This window comes from Hyperoodon ampullatus (assembly GCF_949752795.1).
Source record: "Hyperoodon ampullatus genome assembly, chromosome: 16".
In the NCBI taxonomy this organism is placed as follows: domain Eukaryota; kingdom Metazoa; phylum Chordata; class Mammalia; order Artiodactyla; family Ziphiidae; genus Hyperoodon; species Hyperoodon ampullatus.
Window position 1 is genome coordinate 27,097,889 of NC_136929.1, and position 23,115 is coordinate 27,121,003.

Below are 23,115 nucleotides of genomic sequence, written 5' to 3' on the forward strand. Positions count from 1 at the left end.
CACCCGCGGGGAGGAAGGAGTCTTGGCGTCCAGACACAGGGTATCCGGGTTCCTGAGAAGTCCAATGCAGAGACTGGCACATCCCTTGGCCTCTAGGTGCCTTGATTTCCCCCGTCCCCACGCGCCCTTAGCCAGAAAGAACACACACGTCTCCCTCTGGGCACAACAGGAGCTCAGAGCTTTGCTCTAGACACCCATCCTTTCCTCCCTGTCACACCCCTTCCAGAATACCCCACCCCACTGCGAGTCATTTACCCCTCGGGAAACGCAGGGGAGAAAAACCAGCGAAAGCTGGCTCTGGAAGGGCAGGAGACGGGCTCGGGCGGCTCACACGCGCCAGAGTCCCCCGCCTACCACTGGCGCGCAAACTTGAGTTACTTTTGCGCGCGGATGGTGCGGGCGCGGCTGCGCTCTGCGCTAGCCGCTGGCAGGGGCGTGGCTGGGGTAGCTGACCCGGGTGTCCCGTCTTCCTTCCCTTGCTGATCTCCAGACTGAAAGCTGAAGAGTGGCCACCCGACTCCCCCTGGAGCAGGCAGCAGCATGCAGCCGCTGCCCAGCCTGTGCGGACGCGCCCTGCTGGCGCTGATCCTTGCCTGCGGCGTGGTGGGGGTCCAGGCTGAAGAGAGGGGATTCCCGCCGGCCGGGGCCACTCCACCACGTCTGGGGGCCGGAGAGATCATGGCGCCCCCAACTAAGACCTCCTGGCCCCGGGGGTCCAACGCCAGCGTGCAGCGGTCGTCCGCATCTCCGCAGATGCCGAAAGGAGGGAGACTGGCGGGAACCCCACCGCGCACCCTCCCCCCGCCCCCGTGCGAAAGACCCATCGAAATCAAGGAGACTTTCAAGTACATCAACACGGTGGTGTCCTGCCTAGTGTTCGTGCTGGGCATCATCGGAAACTCCACACTGCTGAGAATCATTTACAAGAACAAGTGCATGCGAAACGGCCCTAATATCTTGATAGCCAGCCTGGCCCTGGGAGACCTGCTGCACATCGCCATTGATATCCCCATCAATGTCTACAAGGTAAAGGGTGCCTGCTAATATCGCGATGGGAGGGCACACCGTTAGGAAGGGGGAGATGCCGGAGCCTTTGCAGGAAACTTAGTCACGAAGATCCGGCCCTTCCTAGAAGTCAGTAACCACTGGAACCAAATAGCCTTCTGGTTTCAGTAGCCGGCTGCTAAGCCTGGAAAAAGCATAGTCCCCAGAGGCGCAGCATAAACATAACTTGAAACTTGTTGGAAATGACATCTTATAGCCTCACCTCAAACCTACTCATCCAGAAACTCTGGGTGAAGCACAGTAGTTTGTATTTTAACAAGCCCTGCACGTAAGGTTTGAGAACCACTGGTCCTGAAGGACCTTGTCCCTAAATCCAGCTCACAAGGTACATTCTCTCTATTCAGAAACGGATGGTTCATGGACTGGCAGGATTGTTATCACCTGAGAACTTGTTAGAACTGCAAGCCCAACCCAGGCTTATTAAATCAGAATCTGCATCTTAGAATACCTAGGTGATTCAAATGCGTACTAACCTTGGGAAGCATTTTCTTAAAGGACCCTAACAGTAGAGGGGCTCGAATAGGTTTTTAGGAGACAAATGGCCTAAAAGAAAGAGACCCAGACAGGACAGTAAGAAAACACAGTTCACCTGCTGTGAATGACCATACTGTACCTACCCTTTACTGAATGCCTACGATGGGCCAGGCGCTGGGATAGATGTGTTACTTTCTTTTACTCCTTCTGACAATCCATGCGTAGACATTACTCCATTTAACAGGTGATAGGATGTTCAAGGTCTCACAGTGAGTAAGTGATGGAGGTGAGGAGAATCAGGCTCCATCTGTCAGGTTCCAAAGCACAAACTGCACCCCATCAATGACTTTGTGGACAAGACCGAGGACACTGAACATAAAGTCTCTAACAGTTTCAGTAGCTAACAGCATTATATGATTACTGCAGGCATCAGAGGGAACGGGCTTGAAGAGCTAAGGCAGGACGCAAACCCCTACGCTCTTTGACTCCCGCTTTGAAACTCTGGACACTTCCCAACATCTCTGGGCCTCAGCGTCCTCAACTCTACAATAAAGTTTCTAGTGCCCACTGACTGGGGTTTTGTGGTGTTAAGAAAAGTAGCTTGAGTGAAAGAGCTGGAAAATTTTAAAGGGCGATGCAAATTTGTAAAACTCTGCTTGCCCATCGTAACCAGCAATAGGAAGTCACACATAAAAACAGAACCAAAAGTGTAAGGGACTGGGACTGTACTTTGGGGATTTGCCTAAAGCTAGTCCTGGGCTCAGTACAAGGGAAAGAAAAGGCATGTTGGTTTAGGAAAGGACTGTGGGAGATACTTTGATCTTTGTGGCAGGAGAAGTCACCAGATGGCATGCCTTTAAATTGCCTTTTATGAATCTCTGGAAATCCTAATCCAACAAGGCATACATTAAGGAATTCTAGAGAGTTCTGAGGTTTAGAGACAGGATTTGGATTAGGATCCAGGTCCTAGAAGGCAACACTCCCAGAAATGAGGGATTAATAGATGAAATCCTAAATTCCTGCATGGCTACCAGCTCTTGTGAACTCTGAGGGTTTCCTGGGAGAAGCACAGGCTGAAATGGGTCCCTTAAATGCAGTCACAGCTCCATTAGGGCCAGAAGGAACCCATTTTAGGAGTCCTACAGACTAAGTCTTACCATTCCAATGTGGCAGGAGAATTTCAATTCAATTCCTCAAAACTGACTTGAGAAATTTTAGAGTACAAGGTGTTGTGAGAAATTTTAAATAAGTGATAAGATCCTTCTGAAAAGGGAGATTACATCTAGTTTTGCTAGGCTTGCACAGAGTTTTGTGAAAGATTGTTTAGGAAGGTCCCAGGGAACCCCACATGGCCAGCCCATTTAGAAACCCTCCTAAGTCAGCCAGGAGATGAAGTGCTGTATGGAAGGTTGGATTGAGGGCATTTTGCCTCCAGATCAGGTGTAAATCAGCTCTTCCAGAACCATCTTACTTTCTCTGTCTGGCTAAATTATTACATTCGATAAGCCAGAGAATATCCTACTCCCAAAGGACACACAGCTTTTCCTTTCCTTTCAAATTCATTTATGATTTCCCTAGGAAGTTACAACGTTTTCCCTGAAACCATTCAGCCTGTTAAAGCTGTGTTTCTATTTCTGAAATAAACAAACTGAGTCATTACAAATCTGACCATGTAATCATCCTTTTTGGTCATGAACAAATCCACCACATAGAATTAGGTCCCATCACTAGGTTTGCCATCAGTGAATCCTACATAGTGGCTTTTGGTTTATTTTTATATTGTGCATAAATATGTGTCACTTGAGATATAATATAACAATAATGGCTACCATTTATTATGTACTCAGTACTTGGTTTAGTTCATTAAATCACTGCAACAAACCCTATGGAAGAAGTATTGTTATCACCCCTGTTTTATGGGGAAACTACATTTTGGAGAGGTAAAGAAGTAAATTGCTTGATGTCACACCACTTGAAGGTCGATGTCACACCACTAGAAAGTGATGAAACTAGGGCTTGAACCCAGGCCTTCTGGCCCTAGAACCCGTGGTCCTCCTGGCCCCCTGCACAGCATGAGCTGAGCATAGATTGCCCTTATCCAACCTGGAGTATTGTTAGGACCTCATTTGAGTGCAGTGCTGCAATTATGGGACACACTACTACATAGTAGGATACTTGGTAAGCATTTTCAGTTTTAATTTGAGTCATCTGAAGATTTCTATCTCCTGAAATCCCCTTCAGATGATCGGTAATGAATATATAATATTGATAATATCACTGTTTGTTATTCTAAAGGCTTTATTTACAAAAAACACCTAATCTAGAGCTAGTTAAAAGCCATTTTCCCTTAAATAATTATGACACCATATCAGTTAAAAAAATGCATTTATAATTTCAGAGTAGTCAAGTATTATACTTCATACAAAGCAATTGAAGTGAATTATGAGTGCCATTTAAATTTATCCTAAAGTGGGGGACTTGAATCTCTAAACTAGCGATTTCTAATTTTGTTTTTGTGGGATGTTATTATTCTCTTGAGAATCCAGTTAATTATCCATCTTATATGTTATATATAATTAATATATAAATAGATAATTTATATATACATTATAATTAATAGATACTATAATGTACGTTCACAATTTCTGAGGGTTCATAGAATCCCGCAGCTCCTCTGTTGGTTTACCCACAGGCCCAGAAACATCAACGTGAATCTATTACATTAATCTGGACTTCAGTAAATCTAGAGTTCAGTAAAGTTGACAAACCACAAAATGTCATAGATCTGGCTGGAAGCCATGTTCCTTGATGCGGCTGTAGAATGGGATGGGACTTCACAGGAAGAGGCTGCTGTGAGGGCTGAGAAACCCCAGGGAATGTGTCTACTCTGCTTTGACTCCCTCAGGGAACTGTTTCTCTGGAAACTTCTAGACAGTCTTTTCACCAGGGCTCCTGTGTCAAGGAGGCAATCCTGATAGATCGATGTTGTGGGAGACAGCAAATCGAAGCTCTAAAAGAGCTTCAGATAATCATGAGAACCTGCTGGAAATAAAAGCCTCGTTTCTCCTTCTCAGCAGCGCACACTAGGGCTGTCACTGCATGACATAAGAGCATCCAGATGAAAAATGAAAAAGCAAGCGTCCAAAGAGGATGTTTAAAAATATACATGTATACATATGCATATATAAATATATTAAATGTTATAAAGAATGTATAGATGCATAAGTACATAGGTGAATATCATTGGTCGCAGTGCCTGGCACAAAGTAAGCCAGTAATAAATGTCATTAGAATGTGTGTGAGTGTGTGTGTGTGAATAAGAATGGAAACTTGGAGGGTTCTTTTTCAGCTTTTGCCATTATAAACATGACTACAAATAACATCTTTGTCCATATGGCTTTGCACACGTGTGACTGTATCTGAAGGGTAAATTTCTAGAATTAGAATGATTGAATCAAAGGATATGTGCATTTGTAATTTTGATAGGTATTGCCATACTGTAGCCCAAAATTATTGTTGTACTCTTAGTTTGAATCACTATTTTATGTAACATCTCCATATACATATATATGTATCAATGTCTATCTTTAATACACATGGGTCACTATGCCAGTATTTACATGGTCCATGTATGTACCTGACCCCCAAACCAGTGTTTAAGCATCTGATGTGAGGATGAATATCTCCTTATTCACAAGCTACTTATTGTGCCATTCCTGTGTAGACTAAAATGAATGGAATAATCTAGACATTTGTTGCCTATAGGAGCCTAGAGTAAGTTGGAGTAGCACCAATGTCAAAGCTGTATAGGAAGAGCTGGGTACACTTGTAGATGCTGTGAATTTTTTTATGTTGTTGTTGGTGGTTGGTTGGTTAGTTGGTATGGCTTGGTTTAGTTTAGCAGTGATTTTTAACAAGCCTTGATTGCAGGTTGAAGTTAAAATTTCTTTAACTTCTCTTAACATCTTAAGAAGTTAAAAATGCTTGAGCAAACAATGAGTTTTTAAATTATAACAAGTCACTCTCTTTGTACTATATTTGCATGGAATAACTGACTCAATAGATATATAGTTAACATAAATATAATGTAATATAAATATAATAAATAACATAAATATAGCTTCCTTTATGTGTAAGCAAATTGAGTTTGAAAACAAATCTCCTTGGAAACTGATGACAGATATCTACATGGGCAGACTTTGATAAGGATCCAAGTATAATCAGATGTCTAGTGGTGATGGAGAGCTTTCTAAAAATTAAGCTGGTGACCCGCTGGAGTGCCTCTAGATGGTTTTCTTGTTAAGACTTCGTAGGCTACTATTAGCGTCAAAGAGGCTGCCTTCATAGCTCTGAGAAGCAAAACTACTGACCTTTAATGTTTAACTACTTAAGGTGGGGTACATGTAACATTAAAACGCTGGTATGTCAAAATGGGAATTGCTTCACTGAACCCTCAAGTGAGTTTGGAGCGAAGTGACCTTGTCACGTAGTCAGACATTCCTGCTTGTAACACAATCAAAGCTGTCTTTCTGAACAAAATCACCTTTCTCACTATCCAGACTTAGACTACTTCTAGTACTTAACAAGTCTGCATATAATTAACTAATTTCATAGTTAGAAGTAAAAGTGAATGAAGGACCAGCAAATTTAACTTTCGAAGTTATACTTTTCTGATTAGTAAATGCAGTTTATGCATATAGAGCAATAGAAGAAGTAAAGGTATCATTGGGTAGGGGAGTCTAATTTTGCCCAAGATAATAACACTGTGCACATTTCCAGTTAAGTAACTGAGATATTTTAGTGACATTTTTGTGATGTCTAGAGACATCTTATTAGCAGAAGCATTTTGTACCCAAAACAGAACTTAGTTACCTTTGAGGTTCATTTATTTAAAGCAAGAAAGTTTTTAAGGCGTGTTAATTAAGCACATTTGAAGTATTAACATTTTAAAAGTGTTAATAAAGAGTAAGACTATTAGCTTTGAATGACCTTGAGTCAATTAATAAATAAAGCTAACCCCCAACACTCACATAGCATAGTGCCTGCAACAATCAATTCCAGGCAAATGCTTGCCGACAAAAGATGTTATACTCATATTTTTATAACTGTCCAAAAAAAGGGAGGGAAATTTTGTTCTTTTTTCTATATGTATGAGGATATTGGCCATAACAGAATAATAGGTCAATAGCAGATATCAAATAGCCCAGAAACTCAAGACTTCCTATTTCTGATTCACTGCTTCACATGTTGGCTGTGGATGCCTGTGACAAAATGGTGGGCAAACTCTTGGCCTTGAGCAATGAAATGTTCCCCAGGTTAACTCTAGGGTGCTTCCTGTGTTTGCCTTTGATCTGCCACTCAGTCACTCCATAAATCCAAGGCTCTTAAAATGTCAAGGCAATGTTTCTTTCAATGTGGTAAGGCTTATCTATCAAAGGCTTTACATTTTTTTCTTTGCTCATTTTAAATGAATTGTTCAAGATCGAAGGCATTTCCATAGTTGTACAAGAGGATGACACAGCCAAGACCATGTTGTTTCAAGGCCAGGGAGCCAGGGTCTTCATTTTCCAAAGAAAACCATATAAGGTATGGCTAATACACTATAGTTGATGATTTTTACAGAAACATGCCAAATGCTAATCAATGATTAAGTGCTCTCAGGGGTGTTGACAGATAAAGCCTGAGCTGAAATAAGATTCTAGAGGTAATTTATGATGTGAAACATTCTCTTTCAGGACTTTGCAAAGTTAAGAAGAGGATGGTTATGTTTGGGAGATAGCTGAGCATGGTGTATGGATGTACCTTAGCCGGCAACTTCTCTAATTTCAGACTTTTTTCCTTTCCGGTGCTTTTACTTTAGAGACGTATTATTTCTCTTTCCCTATAGATTCTCTGGTGAAAATGTAAAGGAACAAGAAAACGGCCAAACTGGGATGGTAGAAGAGAGAGAGAAAGAGGACTGTTCTTGAGTCAGAAGTGTATTAGCAAAGCTGACAGAAGCATTTATCAAGCAGTGTTCTGTCGCTGAGTCTCCCAGCCATATTCACACCTCCTAACTCGCGTCCCCTCTCTATTTCTCTCCTCCTTAGCTTCATCATGGTTTCCAGAAAGGAGGAAGCCTATTCTCTGGATGTTTACTTTGTACATATCTTCTTCCCCCTACACAGTGTTTTCAAATTATATTAATGGGCTTTTGAATTCCATGGTAATCAAACGCTTTCTCACCATAGCTTATCCCATAAGCCATTCTCTGGATAGAATTAGGTTTAAGTAAGACATGAAAATACTTAATAAGATTTGTTGAATTCTTTAAGTTTGAGAGTCACTTTCTGAGCCATGAGGCCATCAGGTTATAATTCTTTAGTTTCTTCAGGTGTCACAGTGATCTTAGAAGATCCAGCTCAGCTAAGTGACTCTGACCATAAAGCTAGGTTTGTGAATAGCATGTTTTAATGCTCTTAGTTGAATCTTTTCAAAATATGTGACATGTCAATGAAAGGTTTTAAGCACAAACTGTGGATAAGTTTTTAAGTTCAGGTAATAGGAGAGTAGCAATCCATTTATTTATTGGCCTGTTAACAGATTTGGAAATAAATTTCACTGTAACAAAAGTAAGGATATATATTTAAGGTGAACTTAAGTTTCTCTAAGACATATTTATTTTTTATCTTTTTTCTATCTCTTTGCTTCTCTTAAAGATTTTGTTTCCAGAAACTTAATTCATTTTAATGGAGTCATTCTTCTATTTCAGCAAGTGATAGGAATCTTTCCAGAGCAGTGGAAAGCCCTCTCTTTGCCAGTGTGCACACAACAGATTCCTAGGACAGGGCCTCTGCCTTGCACAACTCCAGGGGGCACTGTTCATATTGTGGTATTTAAATGGTACCCCTGGGGGATAGCTGACATTATTCCTCACCCACTTATTCTAACCCACATGGCCTAATCTTTAAGTGATTAAGTGCATTTTAATGGACCCAGGATGGAACCGGTAACTGACATTCGTCCCCAAGGGCACGGGTGCAACGTATGTCAAGAAAATATTTTCTATGCACTTGACCAGCAGCTTAAATTCTCACTGTATGTTTGAATAAGAAAAAAGAAAGGGAGATCCGACATGGGAAATCCTTGAATGAGGGTGTACTATCTTATTAAGACGCCAGTTCAATTGCAGAAAAACTCTTATCTGCTACAGGAAACAGAGATAAAAGCAGAAGAATACACCCTTCCCCAAACTTGTGAAACACAACCACTCCATTATTTCCTTCTTTTGACTCTGACTGTAAAAACATTTCTATAATGCCAGTCATTTGAAAGAAATGTTCACAGTTCATCACAAGATGGAACAGACAGCAATCCAGCAAAGCAACCCTAGTTGTCATTTTTAATGTGTTGCTCACCTACCTTCTGAAATGACCATCTCTTACAGCGTCTCTATGCTTCCTGAGTCCATCTCCACCAAATTTACAACTAAAGCACCTCACTGAATCCCATCAGATAGTGAGAAACAGTAGGTTCATTTTTTTTAAAGTCATTTCCCTCATAGGTTTGAGTAGGGGAGGGGAGGGGAGGAATTTTGCTTTCCACCTTTTCCGGCCTGCTTGGAAGGCAGAAGTCCAAGAGAAGAGCCAACGCCTCAACCCCAGAGGCCCTGGCTCTATGTGTCAAGAAGACCTGATCATCTGGAAGGGAGGAGGGCATGGACTAGACAGTACAAAAATCAATCAATATATAAAATGCATAGTCATCCCAATTCTCTAAAGAAATTGTTTCAAATATGAGAACTGAAAAGTTCATGACAAACGTTTTATCACAAGGTTTTTGCCTTATGATCAAATTCATTTATTCGTCCATGAACTCATTCATTCACTGTTATTCAACAACATTTAATGAGCGGTCACTGTGTGCCAGGCACTGTGCTAGGCACTAAAAATATTGTAGAATATTCTGAAACAAAGAAACAGTTAAAGCTCAGTGTATACTGTTAATTTAAAAAAAATAGGAAAGAAAAATGGTATATATGGTTAATGAGGCAGTTGAACATTTGTTAGTGCAAGATGGTTAACTTTGGCATTTCCTGGCTCTACGGGGCTAGATGCCTTTGGGCATTAAGAGTGGTGTGTATTAATAGGATTTTCTCCATTTAATTTCTCTAGAATGTAATTTTTAATTACAAAAATAATTGAAAAACCTAAATCCCCCAGTTGGAGAGATTTTGTAAGACTCACTTAATCATACTTTTACAGAAAGGATATTTATTTTCTGTTCATGTTATTTATCCTTTTAGAAGTTTTTAAAAAATTATATAATATATATTTAATATAAAAATAATTTTTAAATATGATATAAAATAATTTTTTGGATTCTATTGACTTTTTCCTTTCTCAAACAGCTGTTTCAACATAAAGTTATGAAATCATGGCCATCCTTGTGTAGAAACCCTGTAGTCAGTATGACCAAGTCTTTTTTCAATCTAGTGTTTATTTATTTATTTGTGTTTACTTTACTCATACAAAAGAAATGTGCTAGGGAAGCAGTAGAAGCCTTAGGCAAAAGGGGCCAGCATGAGGACCGGCTATCGTTTGTCAAATGGACACCACATTGCTCCTAGGACCAACACTAACAAAAACTCTTCCTTGGATGAGCCATCACCATGTGAAAACCAGTGTCTGTTATGGGAGTATTTTCTGACTGGCTCACATTTGATAAATGGTAGGTAATATATATTCAAACTTAGCTTTAAACAGGGCCTGAAAATTTAGGGCTTCCCTGGTGGCGCAGTGGTTTAGAGTCCGCCTGCCGATGCAGGGGACACGGGTTCGTGCCCCGGTCCGGGAAGATCCCACATGCCACGAAGCAGCTGGGCCCGTGAGCCATGGCCACTGAGCCTGCGCGTCCGGAGCCTGTGCTCCACAAAGAGAGAGGCCACAACAGGGAGAGACCCGCGTATCGCAAAAACAAAAAGTTTAATTCACGTGGCAGGGACCTAGAAACAATATGGAACTCTAACATTCTTTTTGCGATCAGAGAGATTTGATTACATGCATGATTTGTCTTCAGTATTTAGATCGTGCCCTTAAATTATCTAATTGAATGGGGTAAACTGCAAATAAGGAATAAGAATGTATTTTTGCTGGGTTTAAAGTTAGAGTTGCTTCCTCTTGCAATAAAGGAGAATCAATTTCCTCTACCAAGAAGAAAGCTGTATTGTTGGACTTCAAATTATAGATGTTGGATGTCATTATTTTTGTCAAGAAATAGTGAAACAGTTAATTTCCAGGAATTATAAAAATCTCTAAGAACATTCTTTCACCAAATTTTAAAGATGGCATCTTTGTTGAGAGTGATTTTTTTTTTTTTAAGTTCACAGCTTTTCCCCTACCCAGGGCTTTGTTTATTATTAAACAAGAGGTTGACATCTTTTGCATTTTAAATAAGCTCCAAGCCCTAAATTGCCAAGGCATTGAGGCTGGAGGCCATTCAGACAGAGATGAGCATCAGCAGTAGGCGTGGTCTCTGTCACAGGGTATCAGGCTTCTTGGTGTCCCCACAAAGCCTTCTGATCAGAGAAGCAGAGGTTGCCAAAGTCATCCTTCTGACTGACTACAAAATAATAGAAGTGGGCACTCCGTCCCCCCACCTTCTGTGGCCTCTCAGGACTGGCAGCATTCAGGTCTGAGTTGAAATGATGAAGAGTTTTTTTTCAGTCTCTTTCCCTTCAGAAGGGTGGATTAGAAAACTGTAATCTCTCAGTTGTGATTAGGTTTCTGACTATCTCTGTGTTGAACTTGAAGAGAATTGCTACAATTTTCAGTTTGTGTTTCCCTGTCCTCTGTGATAACTTGGGTCAGAGGTTGGGCTGCAGGCCTCCCACTGGTATGAAGAGCAATCATCCAATTTCTAGGCTGAGCCAAAAACAATAGTAACCTCAAAACAGGGCCTGGATTCAGTGCAGAGCTCATTTTCATTGGCCAGACTTCTCTCTCTTCAGTGACCGGACCCTCATTCATCTTGATTCATCTGATGGCTGTACCTATGTGATACTAATATTTGCATATTTGGAAATCTTTGAAGACAAGAAAACACTTGACACTATCTGAATATTTGGACAGTAGATGAATAAAATAGCAGGGGGGTTAGAAGAAAATTTTACTCTACATCTACATACTTTACCATTGTTTGACACATAGTTATGGGCTTTAAAATACTAATATTGATTTAATTCTAAACACGTTTCATCTAAGATCAGCTTCTTCAAAACATTATAGATTCTAGAATCAGACCACGTGGGTTCAAATGTGGATCTATTACTTACTTAAGTGAGTGACCAAGGACAAATATGTTAGTTATCTAATGCCGAGTAGTGAATTACCCCCAAACTTAGCAACTTGAAGAATAGCATTTATTGCCTGACACTCTATCTGTGGGTCAGGAATTCAGGAGCTGCTTAGCTGGTGGTTCTGGCTCAGGGTCTCTCATGAGGGTCAAGATGTTGGTGGGGCAGCAGTCATCAGAAGGTTTGCCTGAGGCTGGAGGATCTTTTCATTCACACACTTGGCAAATTAGTGCCAGCTGTTTTTAGTGGCCTCAGTTCCTTGTCACCTGTTGGAGTCTTCATAGGGGTGCTTGAGTCTTCTCCTGACACGACAACTCCCCCAGAATGAGTGATCCAAGAGAGAGCAACGAGGAAGCCATAATGCCTTCTATGAACTAGTCTCAGATGTCACACATCATCACACCCACCACATTCTATTCACTAAAAGCAAATCATTAGGTCCAGCCTGTGTTCAAGGGGAAGAAAATGAGGCTTCACCTTTTGAAGGGAGGAGTATCAAAGAATTTGTGGGCATATTTAAAATCAACACAGCAAGTTAATAAACTTCTAAGTGCCCCTAAGTTTTTTTACCTATAAAATGGGGGTAATAGTAACACTACCTCATAGGATTGCTTTGGGAATTCAATGATATACCATGTGTAAAGGGCTTAGAGTAGTGCCTAGTCCCTTGTAAGTACCATATATGTGTTAGTTTTGCTTCCCACCCCCCACCCCAATACATATAAAGGCAATCAGAATGATTAAAGAATATTACCTGGATAGTTTGTACCAAACTGGGTCTGGCAGGGTTCTTTTAACTGTTTGGAATCTTTTTATTATGTTTCCAAGGGTAATTGGCAAGTCTTTTAAAGCACCTTGAGTTCATAGCTGGTTCAGACTTGCAGGACCCTGGCTCTTTCCCATTTCAGCCAATGTCTCCACCATTCACATGATCAACCTCCTTGAGTTTCCTGAGTCTCATATCTTATATCCAACCCATCAAAAAGTCCTGCTAGCTCTGCTTTCAATGCATATCCAGTCTATAACCCATTCTTTTCAGCCCCAGGGCACCACAAGTTTCAGCCCACAATCTCTCATCAAAGCTTCCTTTCTTGACTCTACATTCTAGTCTACATTGAGCTTCCAGAGTGATCCTTTTATATTTTTTAATTAATTAATTAATTTATTTATTTGGCTGCGCAGGTCTTAGTTGCGGCACGCTGGCTTCTCTAGCTGTGGTATGCAGGCTCCAAAGTACGCGAGCTCTGTAGATGCAGCATGCCGGTCTTAGTTGCCCCACGGCACGTGGGATCTTAGTCCCCCGACCAGGGATTGAACCTGCGTTCTCTGCATTGGAAGGCTGATTCCCTGGACCACCAGGGAAGTCCCCAGAGTGATCTTTTAAAAAACATAAATAAGATGATGCCATTTTCCATTTCCCTGTTCAAAATCTTGCAATGGATTTCCTCAAAAAAAGAACAAAAACAAAAAAAACCATTCAGACTCCTCCCTGTGCAACTACATCTCCTAGACACGTGGCCTGGACCACTCGACCCCAGCCTTGAGAGCCTTCTTGCTGTCCCTTCCTCTCACTAAGCTTCTTTTGACCTCAGGGCCTTTGCATTTGCTCTTTCTTCTGCCTAGAATGCTCTTTGCATGGCTTACATTTTTTAGTCAGGTCCCTACTGCAGGTTGCCTCTTCAGAGAGACCTTGCTGAGCAGCCTATCAAGAAAACTCCCTAAATTCCACCATAATCTTTCAATATGGTGACACTGCCTGTGTGACACCATATTAAGTATTTATGTGTTTTGTGTTTGCCTCCCTCACTAGACTGTAAGCTCCATGAGAGCAGGGAGTTTGCCTTGTTCACTGATAGGCACTCTGTACTCCGAATGGTGTATGGCACATAGTAGGTACTCAATAAATGTTCGCTGAATGAATGAATGAACAAGCAGAGTTATAAGTCAGCTCATTAATCCAGAGGTCACAAGTTAGAGGCTGGTCTGACACATAAAAATATTTTGTTAATACAATGTTATCTGACAGTGTTTTTTTTTTTAAATATGAATTAGTTGACAATTTTTATAAATTGTGAGATTTCATACAAAAATTCCAATTTTGGGCTAAAAATCAAGATACTTTTGTATTGGGGATCTCTTGGCAAAAATCACATCAAGTTTATTAGCAGCAGCTCCTTTTAGACAGGATTTACCCCAGACCCCTCTGTTCCCTATTGTTTCCTGACACCAGTGACTTTCTTACACCTGGCTTCCTCCACTCTTCTGTTGCCTGCCTGGCCTTGCAGGCTTTCAGGCCCTAGAAAAAGCGTATTTGCTGTAAGTATGCCAACATTTGTTCTTCATGTTGGTGTAACTTTTCATGTCTACCTTAGAAATGAAATTGGTTCCACGTTGGAGATCCAGTCATATTCGTACTGAAACACACATTTCAGCTTTGGGTGCCACTCTAGTTACAAAACAATCACCCAGCATGACAAACTCCACAAAGAACCTTCACTAGTGAAAGAACGGAAAGACTCAATTGTGTTTCAAAATAGTTTTCACTTTTGGAAGGTTATTTTTTAAAACATTAAAACACACACACAGACACGTAGATTTGAAATACTTTTCTTTATTTTCAAAACCTCATGAACGTTCGACCCAGATGTTTACCTAAAATGATTCATTTACCAGGGTGGGGCACACCCAGTTGTCCTAAAAAAGAAAATCACTGAGTTTAACAATAGATGGTTGCATAGTCTGAAGTCAGATAAACGGAAATATACGTATGGTACCAAGAACTAGGTCTTTCGCTGGCTGGATAGCCACTGCCTATATATTTTAGGGGCCTGAATATTTAAGAATCTGCTGTATGTCAGGAACTGTACTAGGCAATTGCAGAAGTTCTTTTCTGTTTGATGGGCTAGGGGTTCCAGACAGCAAAACTTAACCAAACAAACAAGTATGGTATAATATATACAATAGGAGTTGATAAGTGCTATGGATGAAACGGGAAGTGGAGTAGGATGAGGGGGATGGGGAGGCCTGACCAGTTCCTATACCTAATAGTGTGGTCAGTGTAGGTCATGTTGAAAAGATGAGATTTGAGTAAGACCTGAAGGAGGTCAAGGAGTTAGCCAAGTGAATCTGTGGGAGAAAAGCCTTCCAGGATAAGGAAGAACGTCCAGTGAAGCCCTAGTGAAGGAGTGTGCCTGCTGGGTTCAAGGAGCTGTGTGCTGAGTTACAGAGCAGTCAAGTTGACTAGAGTGAAGAATAAGTACATGAACACGCACACTGTTCTCCATAGGAGTCGTCTAGTCTCTCTGGCTAAGAAACATTTGTCTTTTGTTTTGTTTTGGGTTTTTTTTGGCCGTGCCACATGGCATGTGAGATCTTAGTTCCCCGACCAGGGATGGAATCCTGCACTGGAAGCGTGGAGTCGTAACCACTGGACCACCAGGGAAGTCCCACGTCACCTATTTTTAGTTAACCTTATTTTGATTTGGCCACCAGCGGAGTATTTGAGACTCCATAACAGTATGAGAGGCATTTTCAGCACTGCAGGCCCAATCTTGTAAGGAGAACTTAAGCAACTGGCCCCAGTTGGCCCTGCAGTGGAGGAGACCTTGACCCTAAGCTACTGTCTGTGTATAGTTAATTCTCCTGAACTGGCTGCCCTTTCATTATTCCCAATCCACTTTCTTGTTCCAGATATCAAATGCAAGTGCTTTTCAGAGGAGTAGTCTATGAGAAAAAGAATAAGGACTGGAATTTGTTATTTTAACTCTACATGTTCATTTGTCTCCACTAAGTGATACATACAGTTCAGAGGGCACCCTGTGAAAATCTCCCTAACAGAGCTTCATGTTTCCTCAATGCAGCTACTTGCCGAGGACTGGCCCTTTGGAGTTGAGATGTGCAAGTTGGTGCCTTTCATACAGAAGGCCTCTGTGGGAATCACTGTGCTGAGTCTATGTGCTCTAAGTATTGACAGGTAAGAGCATATATCTAAGCCAGGTATATCCTGACCGCTATCCTAGCGATTGCTATGTTACTTAGAAAATAAACTGTGTAATTCAATAAAACTAGGCTCTGCCAGCTTGGCAAACGATTATGTTTTATTCTTCAGATATCGAGCTGTTGCTTCTTGGAGTCGAATTAAAGGAATCGGGGTTCCAAAATGGACAGCAGTAGAAATTGTTTTAATTTGGGTGGTCTCCGTGGTCCTGGCTGTCCCTGAAGCCGTGGGTTTTGACATGATTACCACTGACTACAAAGGAAGTTATCTGAGAATCTGTTTGCTCCATCCCACTCAGAAAACAGCCTTCATGCAGGTAAATTTTACTCTTTTGTCCCCCTTTCTTTTGTTGCCTTATAAATATTTAGCTATTTTTTCCCTGATCTCCTCTTCTTGGGAAGCTACTGATTTATGACTCTCCTTGGCATGAATTAAGAGTGTAGGTCCTAGGGCAGTGGGATTAACGGTGACTAATGACCCAGGCTACAAGAAACTGGGTCACTACTTCTCCAAGGATCCCCTGGTGCTCAGGAATACAGATAAACCAAGTTTACATGAGAGAATCGATTTGAATTTATAGCATTTCTGCTCAAATTCCCATAAGGACTGGCAGCTACTACATATTCTGTATGAAGCAGCACAGCAGTCATCAGAAGGAGTGTGTGGCTCAGGGAATGATCAAGTAGAAGTCGCCCTGGTATGGATGGATTGATCGGAATCCATGTGAATCCGTGAAGCTCGGTATGAATACCAAGCTTGTCTTCTCTCTAAAGGGAAAGCTGCCATTGCAAAGAACTTCATCTCGGCCATTTATTCAAGAGCTTTTAATCAGGAAATAGGAAAAGAATGGTAATACTGGTCATCAGAAGATAGATCCTAAGTGTAAAAGGCTCATCCCAATAGAATGGGTTAAGAGGAGTTAATGCAAAGGGGGCTGGTCCAAATGTCACCAATGATTATTTTTTATTTTACACGTAAGGCAAGATAAAGCTTTATGAATATATGTATAGATCATGGTAAACAAAAGAATAAAGAGGGGCATTAATGTGAAATTAAGACTGCTGTTTTCTTGTTTCTTATTAGTTAAAATGGGAAAAGTACTGCACAGATTACATAAATTCTGCTCCAACACAGACATATCTGGAACAACAATTTTAAGAAGGAAAAGAAGAAAAGAGCAGAAAAAGAATAAGACAAAAGGCATGCTACAAGCAGCTTTGATTTTTAGTTGATAGGTTAGATGTATACATCCCTTAGGTAACTGATTAATATAGACCTCTTCCTACCTGCTTTTCCCATAAACAAACTTGTTAAAAAGTGAAAAACTCCTATAAACACTAGGATATCTTTACCCATTCAGATGTGGTATTTCACACAAAGAATTCCTTAGGGATAACTTGCATATGTGAAGACAAAAATATTTGAATTACCAAATATTTAAAATTTTGCCCAATTACTTACATTTTTATGTGTAATGATAGTACACTTCCTTAGAGAATTGAAATGCTTTTTAGGAAAAGTTTGTTTCATTTAATTTAATTATTTGTTCAGCAGACGTGGCCTGAAAGATTCTACATAGTATTTATAAAATGGATCGACTTTAGAAGATAATTTCCCCTTGATGAGTATTTTTTAATTTAACATTTGATATGTAAGATTTTCTTACAGAGGAATATTAAGTATAACATTCTCTCTTTCCCATAGTTTTACAAGACAGCTAAAGATTGGTGGCTATTTAGTTTCTATTTCTGCTTGCCATTGGCCATCACTGCATTGTTTTATACCCTGATGACCTGTGAAATGTTGAGAAAGAAGAGTGGCATGCAAATTGCTTTAAATGATCACTTAAAGCAGGTAAGGAAGTAGAAATATTTGCTGACTCATGATTACAATCCTGATTATGAATATGAAAATTATCATGGTGATAAGAAACTAAAATTATCATACACCACAGCATACTTCCTTTTTCTTGTGCTGGTATTTTTTAATATACAAAGAATATTTTTTATATTATCTATCTGGAGATATTCTACATAGTCTAAAAAGATGTAAAAAGAGCCATTACTTTTTAAAGATGAGTCTCTAATCATTTTCTGTCTAATTCACATTAGCTATTCAGTTTAAAGCTCAGTGTCCTGAATTTTTACAAATGCCACTGATTTTTTGTAAACGATATTAAATATTTCGTTTGGAAAGTGAGAACTCTGTGATTATAATGAGGCATCTATTCAGTGTCTGACCGTGGTTTTATTTCAGAGACGGGAAGTGGCCAAAACAGTATTTTGCCTGGTCCTTGTCTTTGCCCTGTGTTGGCTTCCTCTTCACCTCAGCAGGATTTTGAAGCTCACTCTTTATGATCGGAATGATCCCAATAGATGTGAACTATTGAGGTAAGAAAGGTAAAATAGAAATAGTTGTGTAAATAAATGCCATTCAGAAGTTTTTCCATTGATTCCTTTCATTGGCAAGAAGAGAGAGTACCATTTTTCTAATCCTTAGGGAGCAATTAAGATGGCCATTTTTTTTTACCTTTACTCCTATTTCGAAGGGAGAAGTAAAGGGACTTAGGAGAACACTGGAAATGGAGAGCCAGGGTTGTCCAAATGAGTGAGTAGCACAATTGAAAACATAAGGTCTGGGCTTCCCTGGTGGCGCAGTGGTTGAGAGTCCGCCTGCAGATGCAGGGGACACGGGTTTGTGCCCCTGTCCGGGAAGATCCCACATGCGGCGGAGCGGCTGGGCCCGTGAGCCATGGCCGCTGAGCCTGCGCGTCTGGAGCCTGTGTTCCGCAACGGGAGAGGCCGCAACAGAAGCCCGCATACCGCAAAAAAAAAAAAAAAAAGAAAACATTAGGTCTGATTCTCCTTTGCACTTTGTATATCCTTTCTTTTCATCCAGCCTCAGCGCTTCCAAAAGAGATTTCATTTTTAAAAATTATTATTAATGAATTATTTATTTTTGGCTGCGTTGGATCTTCGTTGCTGCACGCGGGCTTTCTCTAGTTGCGGCGAGCAGGGGCTACTCTTTGTTGCAGTGCACGGGCTTCTCACTGCAGTGGCTTTTCTTGTTGCAGAGCACAGGCTCTAGGTGCACAGGCTCAGTAGTTGTGGTGCACGGGCTTAGCTGCTCTGCGGCATATGGGATCTTCCCGGATCAGGGCTCGAAGCCGTGTCCCCTGCCTTGACAGGCGGATTCTTAACCACTGCACCACCAGGGAAGTCCCGAGATTTCATTTTAAACGAGAGAATTGAGCATGGGTGGCGTGGGGCGATGACAGGGACAGAGAATGAGAGAGAGACAGAGACAGAGATCATAATCTGCAAAGACTAGTGATAAAGTCAAAACCATTGTAAATGGCTAATTTTTTTGTTCACAAAAACACAAAAGTCTGTAAAGAATATAGGTTCATAGCAGCATTTTTTTTACAGACATGTCTTGTATTATTTTTTGCAGCTTTTTGTTGGTATTGGACTACATTGGCATCAACATGGCCTCCCTGAATTCCTGTATTAACCCAATAGCTCTGTATTTGGTGAGCAAAAGATTCAAAAACTGCTTTAAGGTAAGAGAGTATTCGAAAATCAAAAGCCCTTTTTAATCTGGCATCAAATATAACCCTTCCAAACTATTAATATTTCTATCCAAAGAGATCTAGTCAATTGTTTTGCAGTTTCCCCTAGTATTACATGATAGACATTTCTTATTTATTTATTTATTTATTTATTTAATTTTTGGCTGCGTTGGGTCTTCGTTGCTGCGCACGGGCTTTCTTTAGTTGTGGCGAGTGGGGACTGCTCTTCGTTGCGGTGTGCGAGCTTCTCATTGCAGTGGCTTCTCTTGTTGCAGAGCACCGGTGCTAGGCACACGGGCTTCAGTAGTTGTGGCACGTGAGCTCAGTAGTTGTGGCTCGGGGGCCCTAGAGCACAGGCTCAGTAGTTGTGGCACACGGGCTTAGTTGCTCTGCGGCCTGTGGGATCTTCCTGGACCAGGGCTCGAACCTGTGTCCCCTGCCTTGACAGGCAGATTCTTAACCACTGCGCCACCAGGGAAGCCCTAGATGTTTCTTTTTAAATGTGAATTTTGCTCATAAATCACTATAATTGATTTCTGCCTACAAATCCCAGTCAACCATTCCCTACTGCCTCCACCAATCAATTTTACTCATAGAGTTACACAGAAAATGAATAAAAATTGCATGCATTGATGTCTGACAAATATCACATGATAAAATAAGAGCTACACATGATTAAAGGCACTGTTCCCATTTTTGGAAGATTTTGGACTATGCAGCACACTGTAGATTATAACTAAGTTAGTTTCTTTTTCATACAGAGGTGACAGTAACTAGTCAAACAAAGCAGTTTAATTCAGGTTTTACCTCCACTTTTCTGCCTTCATTCTATAGCAGAGAAGTGCTCCTTGATGTGGAATATGTGAAATTATTCCTCATTTGCCTGCTTGCATTTGTGTGTAACATCTATCCATCCATTCATTCACTTCTTCAACAATCTAACATAAATAAAATATTCCCTTCCCTTATGTGAGAATGATTCACTTGTCCCTGGTGTAACAGAACCCAGATTCACCTGCTCACCACTCATATGCCAATAATTCGAGAGGCAAGTGTCAGTAGAAAAGAAAGGTGCTTTAATCAGAAAAGCCAGCAGTCTGGGGAGATGGTGGACTCGTGTTCAGAGGCCAACACCAAAGATTCTGCTCAGCCATGACAGTTTTTAAAGGGAAAAATGGAGGGGGAAGAATCTCAATGAATCATCAAGGCAGGAGGTTGGGTTCTGCCTCTCCCCTGCGGACAGACTGGCTGGCTCTCTCTTCAGATGTTATCTTGCCGGAGTGGTCTGCATGCAGGATTGCTTAGGGGGGGCTAGTGTGGGTAGAGAGCTAGTCTTACTTCTTTTTATCTAGGAAGAGAATCAACAGGTTAGACAAGGCATGGTGTGCATTCAGGAGAGCATAAGTCAGGAATTCGTTTCAATTGCTTAGTGATCACATTTCTATAATTAGGTTCTTTCGAGGTTAGAGGGGAACAGAAATGGGCAAACAGGAAAGGGGCAAAAGAGCTGCTTTCAGTTCCTCACTGTCAAACACCATTCCATTTCTATGGGATTAGGGGCAAAGGTCTATCTTCTGTAACTTCTTCATGCTGACATGGGACGCCATATTCTCAGAGTGGAAGATGTCAACATGGGTCTGTAACATCTCTTTGCTGACAATTTTATTGTAGTTGCATGCTTACATATACGGGCGGAACAAGCTACAATTATTTTGCTGCCCACCAAGGTACAGATTATTATGAGCAATAATGTTAGTCCCATTCTCTTCAGGCTCGTTCTTGGACTTGTGCTAGCCATAGATTCAGTACTGCTCAGGATGGTGCAGCTTATGTCAGGGTTACAGTCTGGTCATCATGGAGTTAGCTTTTTCCCTCTGGTGGCAGTTACCGTACCTGTAAATCAACTGGGGAATGTGCATCAGACACTGAGTCTGTGGCTCTATTGTCCTAATTATTAACTGCTTGGTTTTGTACTGGAGGGTGTGGTGCCTTGGTTCTGCTTGGTTCCACTGGAAGTTCATTATTGGAAAACTGAGAACTTAGCTTCCTTGTAAAATCAAAGGCAGTCTATAAAATTCTTTGCTTACTCATAAACTCATAGATTTTAGAGCTAGAAGAGAATGTCACCAGATCATGTCCCTCATTTTACAGAATAGAAAGCAATGGAACTCACATTTTCTTATACATATAAATTCTCAGAAAACAAACAGAATTAACAGGATTTTTAAAAATCCAAGAAAAAATTTGGATGACTACAACTGAGACACATATACTTTATAACCTTATTGTGTAACAGTATTGAAAAGTCACATGAGATTAAACACGTGGCTGAAAAAAATGCTGATGTAATATTAAGTTTATTGACATGGGAAGATGTTTATGTCACTGTCAAGGCCATGGAGTAGTATGTATAGTCCAGTTTTATTAACATAATTATACACACACTTCCACAAACATGCATATATACAGTCATGTGTAGATATGTGTGTGGTAATATTTCCATTTGCATAGGAAAAAGTCTTGAGTTATGTATTTATCAAATATTAAAAGTATTTCTCAAGTAATCAAGAGTAAGTATCAAGAATTAAGAGTGGCTTTCTCTTTCAATTTTAATTAAAGATGAGGAAGTTTAATGATGTACATTTTTTCTTCTCTGTATTTTCTAGTTTAAAAGAATTATCATATACTACTTATGTAATTATATGTTTTTAAGGGGAAAATAAGAGGGCATGGAAAGAAATTGGCAGAATTGTGTATCATGCAAAGAAAGCCAGAATTCTGGAGAGGAGGAAGGGTTGTGATAGTGTAACTGATGTAAACTTATAACGAGTTACTTTGTTTTGTACAGTCATGCTTATGCTGCTGGTGCCAGTCATTTGAAGAAAAGCAGTCCTTGGAGGAAAAGCAGTCGTGCTTAAAGTTCAAAGCTAATGATCACGGATATGACAACTTCCGTTCCAGTAATAAATACAGCTCATCTTGAAAGAAGGAATATTCATTTTCTTTACTTTGGACAGAAATCATTAAAACAAGGAGGCATCCGCCAAACAAAACAAAACAACTGTGTGTTTGCACAGAACAATGTAAAAATGTAAGAGTGATTATTTTCTTAACACTCAGACGTACTCATGACATTTTATGAGCTGTTTACAGCATGAGAAGAAAAGCGATGAGAATTAAGAAAGCCTCACTGTGAAAGCACTTAATCCTTTACACTCAGCACTTCAATGTGGCTCTTCAGAACTTCTGGCATATTCATACACCACTTACGTTTAAACTGAGCTCACTCAGAATTCCTATTAAAGATGTTTATGTTTTAAATTAAGGTGAATCTGATGCCAAGGAAAAATGTGTGGCTGCGAAACAGAATTTTTAAATGAAATTTAAATTACTCAATTTAAAATTTTAAAAGTCTTTTAAAGGAACTTTTCTATTAATAGTCTCACACCATTGGTTGGACTATAATTGGAGCCAACATATGAAAGCAGTTCAGCTGGTGTATTTTTTTGATGTTAGAGACATATTTAAGTGATCAGGAGGGAGTATCAGAGAGATTGAGGTTTTTGAAAATAGTCAACTTTACATTCAGATAAGATCAAATGTCACAAAGGGGCAGAGAGAGAAGGTTTGGAATGCCATCCCAAAACACTGCTTTGAAATCTCCTATTCGTGTAC

At 40.5% G+C, this 23,115-nt stretch overlaps 1 protein-coding gene across 2 annotated transcripts; it reads left to right on the forward strand.

Moving 5' to 3' along the window:
* Positions 1 to 501: 501 nt before the first annotated feature.
* EDNRB (endothelin receptor type B) lies at positions 502 to 22,423 on the forward strand (the record flags this gene model as incomplete). 2 transcript variants are annotated; one of them, XM_079721702.1, is made up of 7 exons in its annotated part: positions 502 to 1,026; positions 15,733 to 15,845; positions 15,981 to 16,185; positions 17,574 to 17,723; positions 18,126 to 18,259; positions 19,323 to 19,431; positions 22,289 to 22,423. In XM_079721702.1, 7 exons carry the CDS (start codon positions 541 to 543, stop codon positions 22,421 to 22,423), a joined length of 1,332 nt encoding a protein of 443 aa, XP_079577828.1. The 2 variants fall into 2 exon arrangements, with proteins under 2 accessions (XP_079577828.1, XP_079577827.1); XM_079721701.1 differs by lacking the exons at positions 15,733 to 15,845; positions 15,981 to 16,185 and having other exon boundaries at positions 541 to 1,026.
* Positions 22,424 to 23,115: the final 692 nt, after the last annotated feature.